Source organism: Sitophilus oryzae, unplaced genomic scaffold, assembly GCF_002938485.1.
Source record: "Sitophilus oryzae breed Bouriz unplaced genomic scaffold, Soryzae_2.0 scaffold_909_pilon_pilon, whole genome shotgun sequence".
In the NCBI taxonomy this organism is placed as follows: domain Eukaryota; kingdom Metazoa; phylum Arthropoda; class Insecta; order Coleoptera; family Curculionidae; genus Sitophilus; species Sitophilus oryzae.
Window position 1 is genome coordinate 174750 of NW_022147538.1, and position 26234 is coordinate 200983.

The 26234-nt window shown below is 33.4% G+C and overlaps 1 protein-coding gene across 9 annotated transcripts in view; it reads left to right on the forward strand.

Annotated features, from left to right (window-relative positions):
* Positions 1–25832, forward strand: part of LOC115890724 (outer dense fiber protein 3-like) — a 41023-nt gene extending 15191 nt beyond the window's left edge. For 2 of the 9 annotated variants that reach the window (XR_004051685.1, XR_004051684.1), the window contains exons 2-11: positions 123–237; positions 1724–1852; positions 7403–7579; positions 7828–7920; positions 11130–11237; positions 11883–11984; positions 16228–16335; positions 19035–19276; positions 21546–21735; positions 25249–25832. Coding sequence is in view for 3 of the 9 variants with exons in the window: in XM_030911027.1 (XP_030766887.1) it covers positions 129–237; positions 1724–1852; positions 7403–7579; positions 7828–7920; positions 11130–11237; positions 11883–11984; positions 16228–16335; positions 19035–19276; positions 25249–25317 (1137 nt within the window). In the remaining 6 variants the exon portion in view is untranslated. The remainder of the gene's footprint in view (positions 1–122; positions 238–1723; positions 1853–7402; positions 7580–7827; positions 7921–11129; positions 11238–11882; positions 11985–16227; positions 16336–19034; positions 19277–21545; positions 21736–25248) is intronic. The other 7 variants (XR_004051687.1, XR_004051686.1, XM_030911027.1 and 4 more) reach the window with 7 other exon arrangements.
* Positions 25833–26234: the final 402 nt, after the last annotated feature.

Here is a 26234-nt window from a genome sequence, read left to right on the forward strand (position 1 = left end):
AAAGCTTAGCACTCGGTATAATTATCGAATGATAGTTTTTAATAAAATAAAAAAAAAATTATGAACGAATCACAAAAGAATAAACATTAATTACCAGTAGATAATACCATATATCCCTTCAGATCATCATGGGTGGCTTATCTCAAAGACCATGGACCCCAACCAAAAGACGTGGACCTATTGCTGCTGAATACAACAGTCCAGGGCCGGCGTGTGTATCCTTGCCATCATACATCGGTAAATTGTACTATATATTTAGAAAAATTGATTATAACCCAAGTAGCATTTTCACGACTTGCGACCACATGTTTACTAAACACAACGTTGGATTAGTTACAAAAAATAGTTAGCTCCCTACCTTGAGTATTAAAATAAATTTAAACGTTTTTATAACGTTGTGCCGACGTTGGACTAGTACTACAGCAAAGTAGAAGTTTCTGCGACGTCGAATAAACGTTGTCTTGTAACCTTTTTTGCTTAAGTGATCTTTAGGTGATTCGGACAACGTAGTTACAACGTTGGACAATATAGAGTTTTCCGACGTCAGTTTCAGGACCTGTTCCAACGTTATGCAAACGTCGTCTGTTTTACTAAATCCAACGTTGTTTAGATTTCCTTATTCTTACGTTGGTAGGACGTCGAGTCACTACCTTTTTGCAACTGTATTGAACCATAACCTTAAATCTTAAATTTTCACTTCATTGTTCTGTTCAGTCAGACAGTTCAGTGCTGTTTTGTTTTTATAAAAAAAAAACTTAATTAAAATGGGACATAAGAAAGGTACATATAAAACTAAATTTAAATATACATCGACATATATTACCGATGTTTATCCACTCCCTCGTTTATTTAGATTATAGAGGGCGGCACAAGCTAGACTCTAAGATGACTAAATTAGGCAATCTTGCGACTAATATACTACCTGTTAAGGCCGAACTGCGACTTTATTAGTCCAGTATGCGACTACTCGAACTACTCCATCTTAATCTCCAAAACAACAAAGTGAAAGCCGCCATGTTGTTAAATAAGAAAATGTTTCATCATCCATTTTCCTAAAATAGCAATTCCTGCTTTTTGAATACATTAACTTGAAATATTTGACCCTAAAAAACACGCGGAAACAATTTTTTCGACTGCGAATAAATTATTCTCATTTTACTAAAAAAAACTTCAAATTTTTTTTTTAAAACTTCTTTAATTTTAAGGCCCATTAGTATTTTTCAAAGTAGAAACAATACATTTATCAATAAAGTTGTTTGCGTTTAACTTTTTGCCTTGGGTAACGAGTTACAGAGTCGGTTAAAGTGTTTCAATAATTATGATCTTCAAACATCCTCCACACTTAAATACTTTTGTTTTATTTTCCTTCACTGCCATCTGACATATGTCTCTAACTAAATCATAAAAATAATATTTTTACTATAATTATCCCAATTTAGGATAAAACGCGCTTAGACGCCATATTAGTTGTGTATTTCTGTGAATTAGGATTTTAAACAACGTTGCAGTTTGTACTAAATTAGGCTTCTAGCCAACGTCGGTATCCAACGTCGTTTCGACCCAAAAATTATTCTCCAAACTAGTGCAGACTAGGGTTGGCACGAGGTTGTGCCGACGTTGCGCCCCGACGTTTGGTCGCGTGACACAACGTTGTCCCGACGTCCAAATGCTGCTTGGGAATACTTTAAAATAAATGCAAATATGTAAAATAAGTTTTTTGCAGGCAAAAAGCCTTTAGAAGCCAAAACAGGTAGCGCACCAGCATTCAGTTTCGGTGCCAAAGCGAACGCTAAACTCGATAGTGTTGGACCCGGCCCTGGACAATATAATGTTTCCGGTCTTAGTGCAAAAGGTATGAATATAACAAACAATTTGTAATTTTTTCAACTATCATTACTTTATAATGTTATTTTTTAATATCACGATGATGTGGCTTGTGGTGACTATTGTTGTCATGTTATATCGACACGCATTAGAACTCTAAATTAAAATTTAAAAAACGTTGAATAGGTTTGGTTTCAATAAATACATATACCGCCATTACTCGCTGACGAATATTTGACACGCATCAGAAGATGGTCACGCAAGGCGTTTTCTTTCATGAGCTTTCCCGTGACTGAAAAGCCCGATACGTGTTATCTGTCTACCGCACTTCAGACATTCAAAAATCTCATTGCTTTGTTGCCTCTTTACTTTTTGGTTGTCGCTCTTAACTGACTTTACAATTCTTCTCCATTCCGTTCTATTGTGAGCTGCCTCTTCCCAGCCATTCTGCTTGTTAATTCCCTTTAAGTTTTTGTGGAAAATATCCTTGAACCTTTTGAGTTGTCCACCCGGCCTCCTCTTACCGTCTACAAGCTCACCGTAAAGCAGAGATTTTGGTATGCGGTTTTCTTGCATTCTGCGTACGTGACCAGCCCATCTTAAGCGGGACTTTGTAATCATGACTTCAACACTCTCGCAGTTAGCTTTTTCCAGGACCGATACCATTTTATTCTTAAGAGTTGTCTAAGATGTCTCTGTTGCAACTTGTTTAATGCGTTCATGTGTCGACGATACGGCACCCAGGTTTCGCTTCCATATAACAGGTGGGAATTATTATCGCTCGGTACACCGCAAGTTTCGTTTTTGTGCTCAAGTCATGATTGTAGAAAACCCTGTCTTTTAATTTCCAGAATGCTCTTGAGGCACTTCTAATCCTGTGCTGAATTTCAGAGTCGATATTGGCCTTTTCCGAAATCAAACTGCCGAGGTAAATTGAATTCCGCTACATATTCCAACAGCTCATCTCCGATTTTTATAGCATTGTTGTGATCTTCCGGGGGAGTGCACATGATTTTAGTTTTATCGATGTTCAGCTTAAGTCCCAAGACCTCGGATGCCCATGTATATGTGTTCAACATTTCTTGTAATTGCTGTAACGTATTTGCAACTAGAGCACAGTCATCAGCGTATTGAAGTTCTGTGATGAATTTTGTACGTGTTTTTGCCCTGAGTCTTTTTATGTTGAACAGACCGCCGCCGCCGTCGTATCTGTATCTAATGCCCAAACCTCTCTCCTGCAGTTTGCTGTCCACTATAATGGAGAGCGCTGCCATGAATATATTGAATAGGAGAGGCGCTAAGACACATCACTGCCTAACGCCTGTGTTTGTTAGGAAGGGATCGCTCAGTGATCCATGATATGACACTCTTGATTTGTTGTTGTTATGGAGGCTTTTACACACTGTAAGAAATTTGATGGTTACTCCGAACTTTTTCATAATTGCCCAAAGTGCATCTCTGTTCATAGAGTCGAAGGCTTTTGTTAGATTGATGAATGCAACGTAAAGTTTAGACTGCTGCTCTTTTACTTTTTCCTGTAGTTGCCGGATGGAGAATATGGAATCGACGGTACCGCGGTTGGTGCGAAAACCCGTTTGCGATTCTGGGAGGATTTTTTCTATATGTGGGTGCAGGCGGTTTGACATAATTTTTGTAAGAATTTTTCCTCCGATAGCCAGTAGTGAAATTCCTCGGTAGTTTCCGCAGTTTGATGCACTTCCTTTGTTCTTAAATATATTCACTATATTCGCGTTGCAAAAGTCCTGAGGTACCTCTCCGCTTTCCCATATGATATCAAGGAGAGCCTTAAGATGACCAATAATTTCTTTACTTGCACACTTATAGATTTCCGCCGGAATCGCGTGACAGCCAGCTGATTTGTTGTTTTTAAGCTTTTTTAATTAAGGTTTTATGGAGTCCTTTATTTCCTGTTCTGTTATTGGAATGTCTAATACATCGAGGCTGTTATACTGAGGTATTATGTTGAGTGTTTCCATATTGGGGTTGTTTTCTTGGTTAAGGATATGGCTGTAATGCTCTTTCCAGCGGTTTCTGATTTGCTCTTCCTGTTTTAGAAGTTCGCCATTTTGTGCCATGATTGGGCATCTTGCCTTCTTAGTTGGACCGTACACTTCTTTTACAGCCTCGAAGAATTTACGATAGTCGTGATGCGTGGCATACTCCTGAATCTGACTAGCTTTTTGCGACCACCAGTTATCCTTTAGTTGGCGCAGGTTTCTTCGGAGCGTGTTGTTGGCTGCCTTAAAGTTGTCTGCTAGTCTTGGATTTTGTGGATTTGCAGTGACGGCTTGATGTGCTCTATGCTTTTGTTCCAACAAAGCCTGTATATGCGGCTGATTTTCGTTAAACCAGTCTGGTTGTTTCTTTTTGTTGGATTTTCCCAGTACTGCTTCGCTGGTTTTGTGAATCGCATCTCTTAGTTGTGTCCAGCCATGTTCAGCATCCACGATTGAGATTGAAGTTATCGGTGAAAGTGATTCTTTGATGGCTTCCCGGAGGGCGTCGGCGGTATCGTTGTTCTCTAGATCCCGTACGTTCAATCTGGTCATGTAGCTTTGCTTTTTACAGTGTGGATGTTTTGGTTTTAACTGGATTTTCATTTTTGAGATTAAAAGTCGGTGGTCAGTGCCACATTCGGCATCTACTCTAACTTTTGTGAGACTGACATCTTTTAGGTGCGTCCTTCCAACGATTACGTGGTCCAATTGGTGCCAATGGCCTGATCTCGGATGTTTCCAGTTACCTTTAAATTTGTCCTTCAGCATGAACCACGTATTGGTGATGCAAAGATTATACTCTGTGCATGTCGTTAATAAGCGTTCACCATTGCTATTTACGTTTCCTATTCCATGTTTTCCCAATACGTCAGGCCATATTTCCTGTTGTTTGCCGACACGGGCATTAAAGTCACCTAGCAAAATGATTCGTTCGTGCTTTGGAATTTGTTGGAGTATATTTTGCAGAGCTTGGTAAAATTTATCCTGATCCTCAATTTTAGCGTCTAGGGTAGGAGCGTAGGCACTTATGATGTTGACGTAAGTTTTGTCTGATATGGGGTATCTTAGGGTCATAAGACGTTCGGAGACACCTCTGTTAATTTGGTGGCGATTTCGTTTTTGATTGCAATGCGAATTCTCCTGTGTGTTGCCGGATGACCCTTCCAAAAGAAGGTGTAATGCTCCTCAGTGAGACTACCTTCATCCGCAAAGCGGGTTTCGCTAAGAGCGGCAACATCTATATTTAGTCGGTGGAGTTCCTGTGAGACCAGTGCTGTCCTTCTCTCTGGTCGATTGGAATTTGTCCTGTCCAGTAGGGTGCGGACGTTCCACGCCGCAAACGTGAAACATTGACAATGTTTAGTTCTCCGATGATACGCTCGAGTAGGCACCCCCTCCCGGAGATCCGATCGAAGGGGTATTTTACCTCCGGACGATGATTTTGTCCTACTCGAATGTTCCATCTTTGATGAGTGTAAGCTGCGTAAAAAGGTTAAACTGTGACGGTTACGCTGCCGCACAGTTTGGCTGCAACTGTAGCACGGGATGGCTATGGCACAGTGAGGACTGCGACGATAGTTTCCTTGTGCTACGTTCTCGGCCGGCTAGGAGTAGTTTACTACTCCTCTTCCCCGGAAATGTGGTAGGTCGGAGGGTTGTATAATGATATACCGCATATACTCGGTCGTCAGAGCCTCGTTTGTTTAAACAGGGTGCACCACGTGAAGGTGAGGTTGACTTATGCATAAGCTAGGCTATATGTATCGCTTCAGTACCCCTTGCACCCCACTTCAATAAATACTAGTAACACTAACAGAACTAAGGATTTAAAAAAAATACTGTAATAACTAATTGAACAAACAAAAGATTTGTAAAAAATAATTTTTATTGTCTCCTCCGGTTCGAACTGTATTTCGGATACTTTGGCAGCATATTCTGCAGATAAAAATAAGTAAAAAAGTTCGTATAAATGTATGTCCTAAAATGCTTAGTTTCAGAGATACAGGGTCTAGAAGTTTCATTTTTATTTCGATTTTTACCAAATAATTTATAAAGTAACGTCAATATTTGGATGGAAATTGATGTCTGGGAGTTTTTTCATATGAGAAATTTTGATATGTGTCAATATGACTCCTGTTTGTAGAGGGCGCCACTTACATGTTTTTTAACTGTTCTGAAGAGTAATAACTTTTCGACCGTACCCGTATAAAACTACTGAGTGAAAAAATATACATTTCCGTGATTTTTTACGTAAAAAATGTCTCTTGGTAAAAATCGCTACGAGCAACCGTTTTGAAGATATTTAGAATGAAAATAGTCAATACATGTCATTATTGACAAAAAATAAACATGTCGAGTGGATTGTTATATTTTTTCTTTTTATTCTTGGCTTTAGGTCGTTGGGGTTGCAAAGATGTTACTGGATTTTATTCATTATTTTATTTTTATCGACGACGTTTCAACAGTATATTACGTCTTTTTCAAGTCTCTTGAACGTAAATTCCTACAGAATTAAAATTGTTCAAAACTGGACAAAAGCACAATAACACATATTAAAAGAGAGAATAACACATATTAAAAGCACAATAACACATATTATTCTGCAAGAAAATACGAGCTGTATACTAAAGTGTGATGTCCCTAAACAATTAAAATAATAGTTTTAATATGTGTTATTGTACTTTTGTCCAGTTTTTAACAATTTTAATTCTGTAGGAATTTACGTTCAAGAGACTTGAAAAAGACGTAATATACTGTCGAAAATAAAAATAAAATAATGAACAAAATCCAGTAACATCTTTGCAACCCCAACGACCTAAAGCCAAGAATAAAAAGAAAAAAATATATAGTATACCAGGTCAAAGAAACGAAACAAAAAACAATATATGTAGGTTGTTATTTGACTGAAATTATAAATTTGGGAACTTAAAAACAGTTTCTGTTGAACTTTCGACTCAAAAACATTTCAAATTTACGATTTCAGTCTAATAACAATTTAGTAAACGTGTTTAATTTATGTCAATGATGACAGGTATTGATAAATCCAAATATCTCCAGAACCATTACTCGCAGCTATTTTTCTCAAGAGATCTTTTTTATGTAAAAAACGCCGTAAATGTATATTTTTTTATTCAATTGTTTTATACAGGTATGGACGAAAAGTTATTACACTTCAAACCAGTTAAAAAATATGTAGGTAGCGCCATCTACAAATAGGAGTCATATTGACATCAAAATCATATGTCTCATGTCAAACAACTGTCAGATACCAATTTTCATCCAAATATTGACGTTACTTCCGAAATTATTTGGAAAAAATCGAAATTAAAATGAAACTTCTACACCCTGTATCTCCGAAACTAAACATTTTAGGAGATATATTTATACAAACTTTTTTACTTATTTTCATTTGCAGAATATGGTGCCGAAATTTCCGGAATACAGTTCGGACCACCCTGTAGAGCGGAAAAGATCTATATTGTCATATTCAATTTTTGGCAATTTTTTTATATAATATTCACAGTCGACGCCCTCAATATGATATCGAATTTATGTTCTAGGTAAAGACAGTCCTCCCGCTCTCAGCTTGCACAGCAGACCCAAAGAACCAAGATCGGAGAACTTTCCTGCTCCCGGAGACTATAATCCAGACAAGGCCGAGAAAGTAATCCACGACAACTCTCCCAAGTATACGTTTGGTTTAAAAACGAACGTAGGGAAGCCATTAGATACTCCAGGTAAAGATATATAATTATATATTATTTAAATTAAATATTGGCAAGAAACTTCAATAATTTAATCAATAATAATAATTATTATAAACTGTAACCGACTTAGTTATTGGGATTTATAAAATTAATTACCATTTGTGGCAAGAGAGTGTGGTGGATTAATATACATAACTGAATGATAAAAAATACACCAGATGTATTAAAATTTAATAATTTATAATAATATTATTAATAACAAACAACATTTAACACAGCCCCTAATGCTTATAAACCCTTTGTACGTACTGGTAGCAACAGGTACTCGTTTGGAAGAAGAACGCCCTTATACAAAACCTCAGATATACCTGGTTAGTTTATTTTATTTTATTTAATTATAATTTTTCTCTGTTTGTTATCCTTCTTCTTTCGGTGTACCAGATATTTTTTTTCTCTCTGCTTCATTAATACTTCCTTGTTAACACCCATATACCATGGTACAAAGAATACAAGGTATGATATTGCGCAAGTTGGTCGCTACGTCACAGGTGATAACAGGCGCTATTGGTCAGTACGCTCCGCGCGCCAGTTCAAATCGTTAAGATATTGTTATAAACCTGTTTTTTTGTTTATATGCCGTCATTGAATTGTCGCTAAGCAAGTTACTGTGGAGCAGTGCGTAAGGAGTCGGGCTAGAAAGCGAGAGACCGGAGTTCGAATCTCAGCCGGGACATAACTTTTTATTTATTTTTTTAAATACTGTTGTATTCTATAGTTTATTTTTGTAGTATAAAAAAAGAACTATTTATTCTGTTATTTTTTAATCTCCGTTATTAATATAAATTGATTGTTGGTACAATACCTCATTTAATATAAAATAATATTCTACTTTTTGAAATGTATCGGGCCCTAATTGTACCTAAAAGTAATATATTTTTAGTGATATACCATATTGTAAACTATTTAATATTTCAGTCACTTAAAAAGTTAATTTGCATTGAATAATTGTCTACCATTAAAGGAAATTTGAGCTATAATATAATCCTCGATGGGCATATTGATGGGCATATATCTCTCAAAACCTGAAACATCTACATATAAAAAGAAAAGCACAGGTCACTAATTATAATAAACTTCACTCTTGGAATTACTTCTATCACAATTACAATACGTTCATCTGCATTGGCATTTTCTACTTTTCGATGGGAAGCAATAAACTTCCCAACATTTTATATTATAACATCTTAAATGATGTAATAATTCCTCTTATGGTTACTTTTCCATAGATAACCTCATCTCTGTCCTCATGTGAATTCAGAGGCAATGAACATGAAAATTATTTACCATAAACATCGCAAACCAAAAACCTAATAAACAATTTTATACCGAATATAGAAATAAATTTAGTATTCTTACCTATTATCGACCAAATCCATGTTAATAGGTAATTATTATTTTTAAATATATTTTTGGAACTGCTGGTTTTAGTAATTATTAAATTAAATGAACTAAAAAGTCTTAAAAATAAACAATTCTTAACCATAACCCCAAAAAATGCAGATCTCCTCTCAACTTTCTTTATTTTTTATTTATTCATTATTTTCATAGTGACGTCACAGGTGGTATGCGCGAACTGAACGAAATTGGAGCCGCTATCGATCATACCTTGTATTCTTTGTACCATGCCCATATACCTATATTACATTATATCGCTAATCAGGAATAGAAATTGAAGCCAAATTTTTGAGATGGAGCTATACAAGATCCACATAAGCCGGTTTTTTTCGTCCAACAGCTTTGAACTACGCAAGCGTGAGAGGTGCTTCTCAATTAGTCGATTTATTTCATACTAACCAATAGAAGCACTTTTCTTAAGTTTCTATCTGCCACGTAAATCAATTTAGCCTCTGACTATTCGCGCCTTTACTTATAAATTTAAATTTAATCTTTGACATATTTAAACAAAAACAAGAAACGGATAGATATGATGAATATTTAAAATAACAGGTTGAAATAATAATGCCATTACCAATAAAAAAATTATATATTATACGTTATGAATATTTAGGATTAAAAATAGTGCGCGGCCAGGGGACAGAGTTCCGCGATGAAATAGACGAATGAGATCCTGTTGAACGAAAAGGATAGACTTATGCAAGATTGATATTCCTATTTCTTTTCTTTGGCTTCGCTTTCCACTCATTGTGTAAATCATATACCATATTACTAAATATACTCAGCCTAATCTCTAAAAAGTGAAGCCCAAACAGTGAAAGAGAAATATTGCATTCTGCATAAGTCTATTTAACCCGGATATTCGTTTAACTGCGCATGCCATACCTGAAGAAGTTTTCATTGGCTGACATTTCACCTACCCTTCAATTTTATTTATATTTTTATTATTTATAACACATTATCGTGGAGTTGGAAAAATATCAAAAAATAGTTGGAAACAATAAACTAAAGAAAATCATTCTTTTACGCACAAAAATAAAAAAGTAATCCAAACAGAACTAAAACAACAATCAATCGGAGTTTGGCGCAATCGCAGTTCAATCGATATCCGGGTGAAATAAACTTATGCAGCAAGCAGCATTAATATGGAGCTGAGTCAAGAACAGTTAACCTAACAGGACTGCTCATTCAGCCAAAAGTGTCTGTCAGGTGCATGCTAAAACTCCTCGCTTTGTGACGTCATTGTAGTCCTTGTCATAGTTATTAGTCCTTATCCGGCAACTCATAATACACACACGTGCATTATTGGTTGCCGGATGCAAAACGTTCATTATTTAGTTTATTTATAAACACCTTATATGTATGCAGTATAGAAAATTAACAGTATAAATCGTATTAAATACTCGGATAATGCATTTTTAATAACAGCAGTTCCCAGCATCACCTTTGGAGCCATTCTTTTTAGAGTACTTCCATATTTTGCTTTAAAATAATTAATATACAACATCGTAGGCACTTAGTAAGCACTTTGTCACAATCCACAACACAAAATGAACATATTTATACACTCTATAGCTCTAAAAACTTTAAAACATTTTTCACATTTAAAATTGACAAAATAATTAACTCAAAATTTCTCAGCTGTTATTTTTATAAGTTTACCATAGGCAACTAATAATACACACTATCATGACAAGGACTACAATGACGTCACAACTGTCAGCTGAAGCGCGGGAAGAGGCGAACATACGTCTTATGAGGATGAGCAATCCTATTAGTTTACCGTTCTTGGAGCTGAGTTATGTTTAATTTTTCTTACGGCACGGAAACAGCACACGGGGCTAAATGAAACACTGAGTATATTTAGTTATAATATGTATATGGTGGAAATGCGGTACTAGTAATACATTCTTATAATATATTTGTTAACAACTGATTTCTTATTATTTTAAAAGTGTTTTAATTCATACCATTATAATAGCGAATATTCAGACATAAAAAATAATTGCATTGAAAATGTATCATAAAAAATTAGTTAATGGTTTGATAGAACATATTTAAAATAAAGTATGGCTAATTTTAAATAATATCTACTTTGATCACATTAATAATTTTAATTTTTTAGCACCAAACGTATATAATGTACCCGAGTCTGAAAAAAGTTTGCACGATCATGCACCTAAATACAGTTTTGGAGTAAAAGCACCCATTGAAAAACCATCTGACACACCTGGTTAGTTTTAAATCACTAACTTCTAATCAGCAATATCATTTGCACATCACTGCACATACTATTAGTAACTGTTATAGTTAAATATAGTAAAATTTTTGAAGTATTTTGATTTGATTTTAACAGTAGGCATACCATTCCTATCTATATACAAGGTGTCCCAGAAATAAGTGCAAGTATTTTAAGTGGTGGTAGATATGGCCAGAAGGAACATATTTTCTCCTTACCATTTTTGAAATAAACTACTAATAACCGAGTTTTTTTCGAAATTTAGGAGGTGGCAACATTGTATTCTCACGAAGCGCTATAAACAAATTTCCAGAGACTCAACAAGCGTCCCTCAAAAGCTTTTCAATATTTTCAGGAAAATGTCAAGAAAAATATAAAAAATTTTAACATTTTTATTTCGCGAAAAAAACAAAAGGGCGTGTTTCTCGGATCGAACTATACTACCAGTTTAAATACTTGTACGTATTTCTGGGACACCCTGTATATTATTTCCATTTTTTTAATGACTTTAAAACTCGAGATTTGTTTTTCATAAACTTTGGTATAGTAAAACATAATGCATAATCAATTATTTAGCTACGATAGTTACTTCTCTTTCTAAACGTAGCTCAATATATTTTTTTATATTTTAATTTCTAGCTCCGAATGTTTATAGAATACCATCAGGAGAAAAATTGGATAATACGCCAAAATATAGTTTTGGTGTTAAACCTGACTTGGTTAAACCATTTAATACTCCTGGTTAGTTAGACATATATTTATATACTTATATAACAGAACAAAAAAGCTATAAGCGATACCAATTAAACTTTTAGTTACGTAATCGAGGACGCAATTTTTAAATTCATTATTGTCAACCAAGGACATATTCGGCGCCTGGATTTTAGCCCAGGGCCCGTATTCTATAACTCTGACATAAAAACGTTACGCTTTCAAAGCGGTGAGCGCAAGTAATCGATCAGCGAAACGCAAGGCAGTCGATTTTGGTATTCTCGTTGCCATGCGAATCGTGTTCTGGATACGCGTGGAGCACATATTGGCAACATCACAATTTCTAATGTAGCTAACAGTCAAAAGTTGATAACTGACGGATGTAACAATGAAAAATGTCAATGTTACGTGAATTTCATAATCTATTGTTGAGTTATGTCAAGCTATTTTTCTACGGATGTCATTATTCTTATTATACTAGGGAAGTATCGAAGACTGTTATCAGCATTTTCGATGTTTTGAACAATATTTATAGGTGCCAAGTCGTAAATTATCAATTACTTATTGAGGAATTTATATAAGAAGTTTTAATTTTCATTAAAGAGCAAGATAACGCACAAAATCACAAATTTTTCGATCTTTACTGACGACAAGCAAAACGATCCTTTAAGGCAACCGTTTTCAAAGCGCTTAGCGCAATCATAGGCCAGTAAACGTAGCCGAGTGTTATATGTAAAGGTGGGAAAAATTAGTAACCAACCAATCTCAACCTTTGAATAAGAAGACTAAGGAAGGAGCATAATGCTATCCATGTATTCATGCATGGTGGGCGGAAAAGCCACCATAAAAGCTCTCTAGGGTGGGGATCCTTGACAGTTCTGTTTGACAATTCATTTGACACATTTGAATTTGATTTGAAATTTTGTGGATTTGTCAGTCTTTACGGAGCTTATTTTATGTTATTTATTATTTATTCTACTACTGATAGTTGTATAAAGGTAGTAAATCTAGATGGAAATTGTGGCAGAACTTAAATTAACAGTGACACTATCGCGATTTATCGAAAAGACTCTAAAATAGTTGGTTGTGTAGCGTGCGGTAGATCTCGGCAAAAATTGAGTGAAATAATGGAACAACTTTTCGCTAGTAAGTGACTATATAATATACATACGTGTAGTAAACCGATCATTTATGAAATTCACTTAAATTAACTAAATTATATATTTTTCTTGCATTTTAGCTTTTATTTATTACTTGTCAAAGATTAGATGTCAAAGAATTTAGATACGTTAATTTGACTTACCTGCTTCAGTAGCGTATCAGATGTTTGTGTTAATAAATACTTATTATAACTTATCTATTTTATTAGAATTATATATTTTTATAACAATTTTAATAACTACCAACATTTATTCACAACGTAAAATAAAACAACAAATTATTGAGTCTACCCCACGTCTACCCTACATCATAGTTTTACATTTTTTAAATAAAATTAGAACGACACTGATAAACCGGAATTTAAGTCGGCCATATTTGAGGCCCATCGCGGTGTACCTAAGATTTTTGATATGCTCCTTCCTTAGTCTTCTTATTCAAAGATCTCAACGGGAATATGTAGATAATGATCTCCTATTTAACCTCTCAAAAGTCCCATTCGGTCCCAGTGGGGGAAGTTTGAAAAAAACAGCCGCCATCTTGGATTTTTTCGTTTTTCTTAATATCTCCGTTTGTATAACTTTTTTCGTTTGGTTTGGTTTGGTTTTCCATCCATAGTGTAAAGGATCTAACTTGTTACCAATCCCATTCTTGAATCTAAAAAATACAATTTATAACATTTCCTATAATAGATATAGCTTTACAGTTACCTGAAAGGATGTCCGAAGTAAATGGAGTTTTGCAGAGTTCTCAGTTGGAGGCAAATTATCAAATTAACTAAATTAAAGGTAGTCTTAAGGGTTTGTCTTGATGTTATCCTATTGTATAGAGTGTATCTTCTAATAATAATAGAATAATAACTGCCGTATATAGCGTTTAACTCCTTGGGAGTAGCAAGGCACAGCTTGCCATGCTAGGGCCGTTCGGTATAAGGAAGTTAATGTGGCTAGCACTACGCTTTAACCGCCTATTACCTCAGGATTGTGAATCCCAAGTACTTATTTAAGGCTGAGTCGACCAAACAGAGTCGTACCCAAACTATTTTTATTTTATGTATAACTAACTAGTCGACTGATGAACTGCCGGCTAGCGCGGCTGTAGGATTCGAATCCACAACCTTTAGATTGGTAGACAAGAGGTGTACCTCTACGCCACCGGGTACCTATAGAGTGTATCTCAGAGGGTTAATATGTTTAATATAGCGCGGGTAAAATATAATTTAATCCTGAGTGAAACAAGTCAAAAATGTGGCTGTCGGTACTGAAAAAAGATTATGATCTTTGTCAATACCTCGACGTATTTTTAGAAAAAAATGCTAACAAAGATGACTTGTTTCAGTCAAAATTAAAATATCTTTTAACGCTATATCACTGCCCAAGCTATATTAAATTATATTAACCATCTGAGATACACTCTATACAATAGGATTACATCAAGACAATGCCTTAAGACTACCTTGAATTTAGCTAATTTGCCTCCAACTGAGAACTCTGCAAAACTCCATTTACTCAGGACTGTAACTTTCAGGTAACTGTAAAGATATATTTATTATAGGAAATATTATAAGTTGTATTTTTTAGATTCAAGAATGGATTCGTAACAAGTTAGATCCTTTACAATATGGATGGAAGAAAGATCAAAAAGGCAATCTGACACCTATTCAATCAACAGAAGATGTAGCACCTCCTGACCCACTAAAATTATTTTTTTGCAATTGCAAAGAGATTCAGTGCTCTAAAAATTGCTCTTGTAGAAAACTGGGTCTTAAATGTTCTTCAAGGTGTGGTCAGTGCTACGGAATCAGTTGCACAAACTTTTGTATTTTAATTTAGGACGAAAATGACGCTCAGGATGACGTCATAGCACATTTTATTTAATAGCTTTAATTTAATAATAATTTTTAAACAATACCTTTATTTATAAATAATACTTTAAACGTTATTTTTAATTGTTTTAATGCTTAAATTTATACTTGGTTTACCTATATTCGCACTATACTGTTAACGCAAAAATAATAGCTGATTGGTTTAAAAAACCTAGAAAATTTATAAAACGTATAGTAAAAAATTGCTCTATCTCTATTATTATTTATGTTAGAAAAAAAGTGATTGAAGGTAAAATATTCTAAATTTAATTCTCTACAAAAAAGCATACCTTTAGTTGTTTCGAAAAAAGTTATGCAAACGGAGATATTTAAAAAAAACGAAAAAATCCAAGATGGCGACGGTTTTTTTCAAACTTCCCCCACTGGGACCGAATGGGACTTTTGAGGGGTTAAATAGGAGATCATTATCTACACACTCCCGTTGAGATCGGTTGGTTACTAACTTTTTCCACCTCAACCTCCAGATTGACTGGCCTATCAGTAACGACGCCAAGCGCGTCAGATGAGAATACCCAAACCGGTAGTTAAGTGCGCGCTCAGCGAAAATTAACGTCATATACGCTGAGCACAGAACAGATACAAAATTTGTATCTGTTCTGTGCGCTGAGCGTCTAAAAGCGCTTAGCGTTTTCGGAGTTACAGAATTCGGGCCCAGGGGGGGCCTAGCACCTTTGTTTTTTTAAAAATGAAAAATAATGTTAAAAACACATTTTTTGAATAAAACGTTTACATGAATTTCTCTATCAATAAATTTCATAGACTTGGTTATCAAACCGTGTTCCCGTAGATTACTTAAATATCTACAAATTTTCTAAAAAAATAAAAATTAACCCTTTTTTTGAACACAACAAAATAATATTAACTAAACAAAACTAGAAAACGTCATTTTACTGCATCACAAGCAAATAAAAATTAATACTTAACCAAGATTCATAATTCAGGATTTCTCTGGGCGGTGCCCAGCAGTACATGGGGGGGCCCGGCACCCCCGGGCACCTATCTAGTTACGCCAATGCTCTTAAGTGCTGTTAAGGAGGTGAGTTTTGCTGATACAAATTTGTAATAAATTTATTCTTAAAATATTTCGATTAAAAGAAAATATGTAAAAGTGGGCAACACTGTGCCGGTCAAGCTTAATCACGTGACTAAAAGTTTATTTGGTATATTTATCTAACATGAAATATTTTAGTTCTTTAATCAAATAACGATTTATTTTCTTAAATATCGTAGCTCCCAATGTCTACAACATTCCAAAAGCCGATTCTGTTTTACTCGATAATTCTCCAAAGTATTCTTTTGGAAATAAAGTTAATTTGGAAAAGCCTTTGGAAACTCCTGGTGTGTTTAAGTTTTTTTAGTTTATTGCTTGTAATTGTAATACTTATTCGTTTGCTTATATGTATATGTACCATACTTTTATCTACGCCAGTCAGTTAAGAAGCTCCTAACTCCCGCATTTTGAGTGAGTTAAGAGCTTCTTAACTCACGCTTTTTCATTACCGCACTCCTTGTTTAGATGACTACCAAAGAGAAAAAAATAATTTGTAAAACATTTATTTTGCACTAAATTAGAAAAATATGTTATGAGTACCTTTTCATTTCCATAGTTGTGTACTTTTTTTTCGGTGCACCATTTTTCATACTTAAATAAATAAATAAATAAATGCCTTTATTGTCAAAAAATTTTTCAATTTGTAGACAAAGGTAAACTAACAAACAAAGTAGAAAAAAAATAACAAAGTACACAAACAAACAAACAAAAGATAATACAAAACATTATATAAATAATATCGTCAGTCTTATTGTTAAAATAAACATTTATAAATGTTTACAATGTAAAATACCAAAAAATTTAAAATAATATTCAAAAATATTTAGCCAGTTTATAGCAAAATATCAATGACCTCTAAATAAATTAATTTCGATGTCATTAGTAAATATAGCAATAGCAAACATTAGACCAGTGTTTTCAAGATCAAATTCGATTTTCAATTCAAATATAATTCATTTACGGCGTAGAAAGCCTTGTCTAGTAAATAAGAGTTCAATGCTTTGCGAAATGAAAAAAATGATGTTATGGATTTGATTTCAAATGGCAGGTGATTGTGCATTTTTTTTCGAGTTGTATAATATTGAACTTTTAACTAACTCTGAGCGTGGGGTAGGTAGATAAAGATCTTGCTCCGCGTTCCTGAGTGGATAAGTGTGAGATGGCCTTTCTTGAGAAGCTGATACATGTTTACGTATTAGGCAAACGGATTCAAATATAAATAAGGAAGGAAGAGTCAATATTCTTAATTCCTTAAAAAAGTCCCGGCAATGAGTTCTGCTGTTTAGTCCTAGTGAATATCGAACAGCTCTCTTCTGGAGCTTGAAAATGCGGACAAATTGAGTCGCACAACACGTACCCCAGAATGGAAGGGCATACCTTAGGTGCGACTCAAAAAGTGCATAATAAACAGTTCTAGCCACTGACAAGTTAAGCTCCTTAGAAACAGACCTTAATGCAAAACAGGCAGAGCTCAATTTTTTCGACAAAGCTTCGATATGTATGTCCCCTTTCAGAGAATTGTCCACAACAAGCCCTAAAAATTTTACAGATTTTACGTCAATGGTGGTGTTGTTAAGTACAAAAGGCTGCAACGAGTTTTTATACGACAAAGCTTTAGTTTTAGAAATGTTGAGACTCAGGAGGTTCGAATCGCACCAAGATTTAATGGTGATTAAGTCATTTGATATAATCCTATGAAGTGCCGTGATGTCCTTGTTGCTCCAAGTGAAGCTACTGTCGTCCGCAAAAAGACATATTTTGCCACTGGTGTTTTGTTAGCAATGTCGTTAATAAAAAGAAGAAACAAAATAGGGCCTAGTACTGAGCCTTGTGGTACTCCACATTCTATTGGCTTGCTAGAAGACAACGTGGTATCCACCCTCACAAGTTGACTTCTGTTGCTCAGATACGACTTAAACCATTCGAGAGATGATCCCTGAACCCATAGTGCTGCAGTTTATTAATTAGGATCTTATGACTTACACAATCGAACGCCTTAGAAAAATCACAGAAAATTGTTGCTGTAGAATGATGGTTGTTTAGGCTGGAGTCAACTTTATTAAGGAGGGAAAACATAGTGTCATTTGTGGACTTGTTGCTTAGAAATCCAAATTGATATTCAGTAAGTATTTTGTACTTAAACAGAAAAGATACCAGCCTTCTTTTAACCAACCTTTCTATGATCTTAGATAGCGTTGGAAGGAGTGCAATTGGGCGATAGTTAGAAGCTTCATCTTTGTCTCCTCCTTTGTGCAGAGGAATGATTATTGCCGTCTTAAGACATTTTGGAAAAATACCATTTTGGAACGACATGTTTATTAAAGTTGTTAGGTGATTCAGAGTGCTTTCTGGCAGATTCGAAAACACTTAGAGTATGTATATTCATACTTCTGTTTCGATCTTGCTGGAAGCAATCCAGAAATGGCTCTGAATGCCTCTTCTTCAATATCAGAGGGAATACTTTCCCAATCGCTCATTTTTTAAACTAGTGACATCAATATTATTTACTGACATATTGACATTGCCATGCATGGTGTTATTTGAACAAAGGTATTAAGTTAAGTACAATACTTTTTAAAATTCATTGTATGTTTTTATAGTTAGACGTAGATAAAATATTGTACAATACACACGAATTAACTCCATTATGATACTTGTAGGGTTACACAACTCGTGTTACGCACTCGTGCAACTTTCACACGCATATCTTAATGATGCTCTTAACTCACTTGTATCGTAAATATCTATTATTGAACTATTTTTTTAACTTGGTAAAAAAGTTCCCTGGAAATATGATACTTTGTAAGTTCAATCTAACGGCAAAAATGGTATGATAAAACTACTTCAGTGGAAATCAGCTAACAACAAAATGAAATTTAAATGCAAACTTTAATTAATTAATTAAGCAATTTTGAAAATTCGAGTAGTTACTAACCGAATCGTACATCAACGGTATAATTTTTTAAAACGATTTTTATTATTTTAGCGCCAAACGTGTACAACATACCATCAGTTGTGGGAGACATAAAAGGAGCCCCAGCGTACACCATCTCTGGAAGAAACAAAGAACCTATCGATGAGAGAGTAAAGAATCCAGGTCCGGGGCAGTACAATAACGTTGATCCAGAAAATTATAAAGTACACTCTCCAGCCTATACAATCAGTGGAAGAATAAATATTCCTAAAGATGACACTATTCCTGGACCAGGGGTATATTCTCCAGAAAAAGTAGGTTGCGCTGTTAAGCTTCTTGGTGTCTTCTAAATATTAAATAAATAAATTAAATTAATGCCTTTATTCTCAAAAAAAATTACAATTTGTAGATAAAGGTAAAGTAAAAAAACAGACAAAAGATAATACAAAACATTATACAAATAACATTGTCAGTCTTATTGTTTAAAATAAACATTTATAAATGTTTACAATGTCAAAGAACAAAAAAATAAAAATAAGTTCAAAAATATTTAGTAAGTTTATACTAAATATCAATGACCTCTAGATAAATTTACCTCGATATCATTGGTAAATATAGTAATATCAAACATTAGACCAGTGTTTACAATATCAAATTCGATTATCAAAATATAAGTCATTTACGGCGTAGAAAGCCTCGTCTAGTAAATAAGATTTCAATGCTTTGCGAAATGAAGAAAATGATGTTATAGATTTGATTTCAAATGGCAGGTGATTGGTTATTTTTTTCGAGTTGTATAATATTGAACTTTTAACTAACTCTGAGCGTGAGGTAGGTAGATAAAGATCTTGCTCCGCGTTCCTGAGTGGATAAGTGTGAGATGGCCTTTCTTTAGGAGCTGATGCACTATGATTTATTATACTATGTTGTGTTCTCTCTTTGTTGAATCTTTGTCTACCAGATTCAAAGAAAAAATAAGTTGCTCTATCATTAAGATGTAAAAAATGTCTATACCTATGTGACGGATTCATCTCTCCAAAAAATCATATATGGGTATTTCGCCATTGCAAGAAAATCTACAAAATAAAATAGTTATTTTTTGTAAACACTGCTGGCGTTAATCCAAACGGAAACAACTTGTCAGAAGTTAGGTTTACAGATATACAAATTTGCCTAACGAATAAACAAATGCTTAACGTTTCGGAAAGTTTATCTCTTTCCGTCGTCGGAAGCAAAAACATACAAAGAATAAAGAAAAAAACTATTTAAAATATTTAAATTCAACTCTTCGAGAACACTTTAGTTTTTAACTTTGAATAAGAAGACTAAGGAAGGAGCATATCAAAAATCTTAGGTACACCGCGATGGGCCTCAAATATGGCCGACTTAAATTCCGGTTTATCAGTGTCGTTCTAATTTTATTTAAAAAATGTAAAACTATGATGTAGGGTAGACGTGGGGTAGACTCAATAATTTGTTGTTTTATTTTACGTTGTAAATAAATGTTGGTAGTTATTAAAATTGTTATAAAAATATATAATTCTAATAAAAATAGATAAGTTATAATAAGTATTTATTAACACAAACATCCGATACGCTATTGAAGCAGGTAAGTCAAATTAACGTATCTAAATTCTTTGACATCTAATCTTTGACAAGTAATAAATAAAAGCTAAAATGCAAGAAAAATATATAATTTAGTTAATTTAAGTGAATTTCATAAATGATCGGTTTACTACACGTATGTATATTATATAGTCACTTACTAGCGAAAAGTTGTTCCATTATTTCACTCAATTTTTGCCGAGATCTACCGCACGCTACACAACCAACTATTTTAGAGTCTTTTTCGATAAATCGCGATAGCGTCACTGTTAATTTAAGTTCTGCCACAATTTCCATCTAGATTTACTACCTTTATAAAACTATCAGTAGTAGAATAAATAATAAATAACATAAAATAAGTTCCGTAAAGACTGACAAATCCACAAAATTTCAAATCAAATTCAAATGTGTCAAATGAATCGTCAAACAGAACTGTCAAGGATCCCCACCCTAGAAAGCTTTTATGGTGGCTTTTCCGCCCACCATGCATGAATACATGGATAGCATTATGCTCCTTCCTTAGTCTTCTTATTCAAAGGTTTTTAACAGGTACGTCTACAAAAACCGTTGACGTTCTGTTAAAATGACATTATATCAAGTTAAACTTCAAAATTAACAATTATTACTACCTGATAACAAATACTTAATAAGGCAAAACCAAAAAGCCTCAAACTTTCTGTATGATTATTTTTAATACGTATGTTATGTTTATTTATGTTATGTTCTTTAAAATCAAGAAGCGATTGCCATACATTACTAACATCTACAGATGCACGAGCAATACATTTATTTTTATTAGATTGTATTAAAAAAGCCTCTTTTATTTTTAAATAATTTTGGCGTTGTTAAAATTTATTCTAATATTTATTTTATTTTTAATTATTTATCATTAAGATGGTCAATCGCCTTCTTAAGAAAATATTAGAATGTAAATTTGTATTACTCCTACAGTCTCACACATACTAACATCTTTTTTAGGTTGTGTCCCATTTAAGGCATGCTCCTAGCCATTCGTTTGGCATACGCCATTCTGCGTATTTGGGCTCCTATAATATGTTCCTTCAGAAAGATAAAACTTGCTTGCTTTTCTAACACGTCTTTCAAATAATATTTTCTAGGGACCTATGGTTAAATATAATTGTTTTACTAACATTTATCCTTTTAAATGGTAAGTGGTATTTATCAATCTAACAAATAATACAGGGTGACGCCTCTCATACGCCGCGGAGGATCCAAGGAGAACGATAGTTTGTATTAAAATGAAATTTTGTGAGCATATGTAGGTTAATTCAGAGCACTTATTAAAAATATAGAGAGTTCTACAGGGTGTCCCGAAAAGAAGTTACATATCAAACTTGTGTTTTTTTGTAATGGAACACTCTATATATTAATTGATTTTCGGATTCTGGAAGACAAATAAAGGTGAGTTTTATAAGAGAAGTATATGACTAAAATGTAAGGTTTTTGACCTATTTAACATTTTCTAGAAATAAAGAACAATTTTTAAATGCTACCTAAATTGGAATTTACACGGTATAGCCTAATATTTAGTTAAATTAACGATTGTACTTTAAATCAAATTAAAACTTGATCCAAAAAGTTATACAGGGTGAGACAAAATTAATATTGAACATTGGTCACGTTTAAAAGCACGTTACTCTTTTATTTTAAATGGAACACCCAGTGTATTATTCCGATATTCAAGGGAGAATTCATGTCTCTTCAGGATGCTATTAAGATTGCCTACCCCTCAAACAAAGATTTTCCTAGATATTTTCATTTACATGATTTCATCTAAGTAAATCTTTATTATTTGATAAAATCTAGGTGGCTGTGATATGTCTGACGTTACTTCAACATAACTGTCTAATTAGTTCAACTTTAACAACTAGTTATCATTTTGTGTCAGTTAAAACAAAAAAGAAATCTCAGAAATTTGCCGAAAATGCAAACTTACCCTACATCAGAGAGAATTGATATGATTCTATTATGATTTAGTTAATTAAAAGAATACTTAAATGCTCCTGATTTTATCTAGTCTGTTTTTTTATGGGGATATGTTAAAGACAGTGTTTAAAAAACTCGACTAACTATTATCCTTATTATCGACAACATGAGAGAAATTATTGTAGCTGCTTTTCGAGGTAGAACTCCACATATGCCTTTTAAAATGAAAATATTTTTTTGAAAAAACAATCATTTTATGCAGTTAACAAGAAAGGAAGCATTGTGAACATTTGATTTCATCTAGCTAATATGTGTCACATTATTATAGGTTTATATCTAGTTTTTATTGTATAATATTTAAAATATGTTTTTTAAAAAAAGGCGTATCTTTTTATTACCGTTGAGTTATTTTACTCTACATTCTTTAATTTTTGTGAAATTAACAAAAGGTATATCACACAGCCACCCCTAGATTTTTTCAAATAATAAAGATCTACTGACGCAAAATTGTAAAAATTAAAATCTCTAGGAAAATCTTTGTCTGAGGGGTAGGCAACCTTAATAATATTTTGAAGATATATAAATTCCCCATTGAACACCGGGAATAATATACTGGGTGTTCCATTTAAAATAAAGGAGTAACTTGCTTTTAAAAGTGACTAATGTTACATATTAATTTTGTCTCAACATGTATAACTTTTCGGGTTAAATTTCAATTTGGTTTAACATACAATGCTTACTGTAATTAAATATCAGGTTATACAAGGTCAACTAAAATTTAGGTAGCTGTTATCGAAATTTAAAATTTACTCTTCATTTTCACAAAATGTGAAATATGTCAAAATCCTTAGATTTTAGGTATATGCTTCTTTAATAAAACTAACCTTTATTTTTTCCTAGAATCTGAAAATTAATTAATATATAAGGTGTTCCATTAGAAAAAAAAACAACTTTGATGTGTAACTTTTTTTGGGGACACCCTGTATAATTCTATATATTTTTATAAAATGCTTTCAGTTAACCGCCAATGTAAGCTGCCAAAATGTCATTTCGATATAAACTACCGTTCTTCATGGAGGTTCCGCGGCGTATGAGAGGCGCCACCCTGTACAGGGTGGGTCAAATTCGACGCTTTTAAATGGAAACATCCTTTTCTATAGGAAATAGACGAAAACTAATATCGGTGTCTGGAGCTCAATTTTCATCAAAAACATGATGGTGAAAACCGCACATTAATATCTGTTACCGTTTCGGAGTTACGGGGTGTTTTTCAAAAATGTGCATTTTTAATAAATCGCTGTAACTTTTTTGCTATGGAAAATTTTGTATTTCTATGAAAACATTTCCAAAGCACCTTTTTACGTAGAATTTAATGGTTTAAGTATAATTTTTTTTAAATTAATAATTTAAGAGTTATCAACAGAAAAATTGATTTTTTATTTGGGACACCCTCTATATTTTTAATTAACTGAAAAGAATTTAAAATTATCTTTCCATAAATATAGCACACTTGATATTTTATTATAATCCCCTTCGAAATACAGAATTTTTAAAAGTTTTTTTTTAAAAGCCACTTTTAACTAGTACGCTTTGGACCCCTTATTGATGATATGCCTTTAATGGAACTCGAAAACATATTTTTCCAGCAAGACGACGCACCGCCTCTGAACGCTGAAGTTATCAGCAAATTTTTGCAGCTAATTTCAAGAATAATTGAATAGCTAACCAAGATCCCAGCCGTTGGCCGTCGAGACTGTCGAGACCGCCTGACTTAGTCCTTATGGATTTAATCCTATGGATATATTTGCGGAAGAATAAAGGTTCCTTATTCTTCCGTATAATCTAGACAAGAATTAGAAATACTTAGCAGTTATGAAAGGGCATCTTTCACCCCTACTGAGTTAATGAATTCCGCGACAAATGTTCAAAAACTGCCCCGTCTGTCCATAACAGAAGACGGTCGATATGTCGAAAACCTGTAGCAAAATCTCATGTCTTGGTTTGCTGTTTATTTTTATTGTTATTAGATATAGTTTAAATGTGTTGATGTTGGTTAAATATATTTCAAATTGTTATAAAATTCTGCATCTCTCATAGCAAATATCATTTTCGTTTTAATTGATGCTCACAGCTAGAATTTTTTTGCATTACAGCCGGTGCCGTTCAAAGCCCACTTATTTAAAGCGGGCGAATTTTTATATACTCTAATATCTCGAAGAGGAATCGAGGAAAATATCAAGTGTGTTATATTTTTGGAAAGGTAATTTTAAATTCTTTTCAATAAATTAAAAATATACAGGGTGTCCCATATAAAAAATCAAATTTTCTGTTGATAATCCTTAAATTATTAATTTAAAAAAATACATACATAAACCATTAAATTCTACGTAAAAAGGTGGTTTGGAAATGTTTTCATAAAAATACAAAATTTTCCATAGCAAAAAAGTTACAGCAATTTGCTTGAAATGCATACTTTTAAAAAACACCCCGTAACTCCGAAACGGTAACAGATCGATATGCGGTTTTCACCATCATGTTTTTGACAAAAATTGAGCTCCAGACACCGATATTAGTTTTTGTCTATCTCCTATAGAAAAGGGTGTTTCCATTTAAAAACGTCGAATTTGACCCACCCTGTACAGTTGGAAATGAAATTTTTCGTGATTTGAAGTTAAATTCAATTTTCAATAAACTGTTAAACTTCCGATGAACTTATTTATTTTCCAATTTTTAGGTTGTGTTAGAATACCCTCCAGCCCACAGTTTTGGAATCAGACATTCTCAATATGCCGAACACTACTAAAATCTAAAGAGGTCAAATCAAACGAAGATAGCTGATATAACGAGTCGACTGTAGTCTTAATTTATTAAACAACAACAAAAAGGAAAAGACACAGAATTTTTGTATTTTTATAAGATGGTACGTCGTAGGGAAGAGTAACTTATTCCCTTAATTTTTTATAGAATAGGTTTAAAAAATAGTTCTCGCTACTGTGAATAATTTCTACGCTTCATAAATACGTAAATACTGTATTAACAATTTCCTAGATCAGTTTTGTTAAATTAACCTGTTTGGAACAAAAAAAAAAGATAAAAATATATGTAAGTCAGCTTACAAAAAATTAAAAAAAATAGTTGTAATACTCTATAAAAATCCGAAAACAAAGAGTTATTTTAACAGAACGTCCCAACAATAAAAATTGCTTATTAATCATAAATAGGCAAGCTTCTCGGACACAAGCAATGTTTTACTTTACTTGTTTCAGATAATTTACACAATGTTAATGCCGTTTAGTTTGAATAAAATATTTAAAAATTCTTGGTATTTTTAATTTAAGTCCGAAAAACTAATAATATAACACCTTTACCATTTTACCAACTTAACTACTATAAAAATATATCTAAAATCTATGTAAAAACTGTTTAATAGTATTTTTAAAGATAAAATACATATGTATATAATACCCAAGCAGCATTTGGACGTCGGGACAACGTTGTGTCACGCGACCAAACGTCGTAGCGCAACGTCGGCACAACCTCGTACCAACCCTAGTCTGCACTAGTTTGGAGAATAATTTTTGGGTCGAAACGACGTTGGATACCGACGTTGGCTAGAAGTCTAATTTAGTACAAACTGCAACGTTGTTTAAAATCCTAATTCACAGAAATACAAAACTAATATGGCGTCTAAGTCGCGTTTTATCCTAAATTGGGATAATT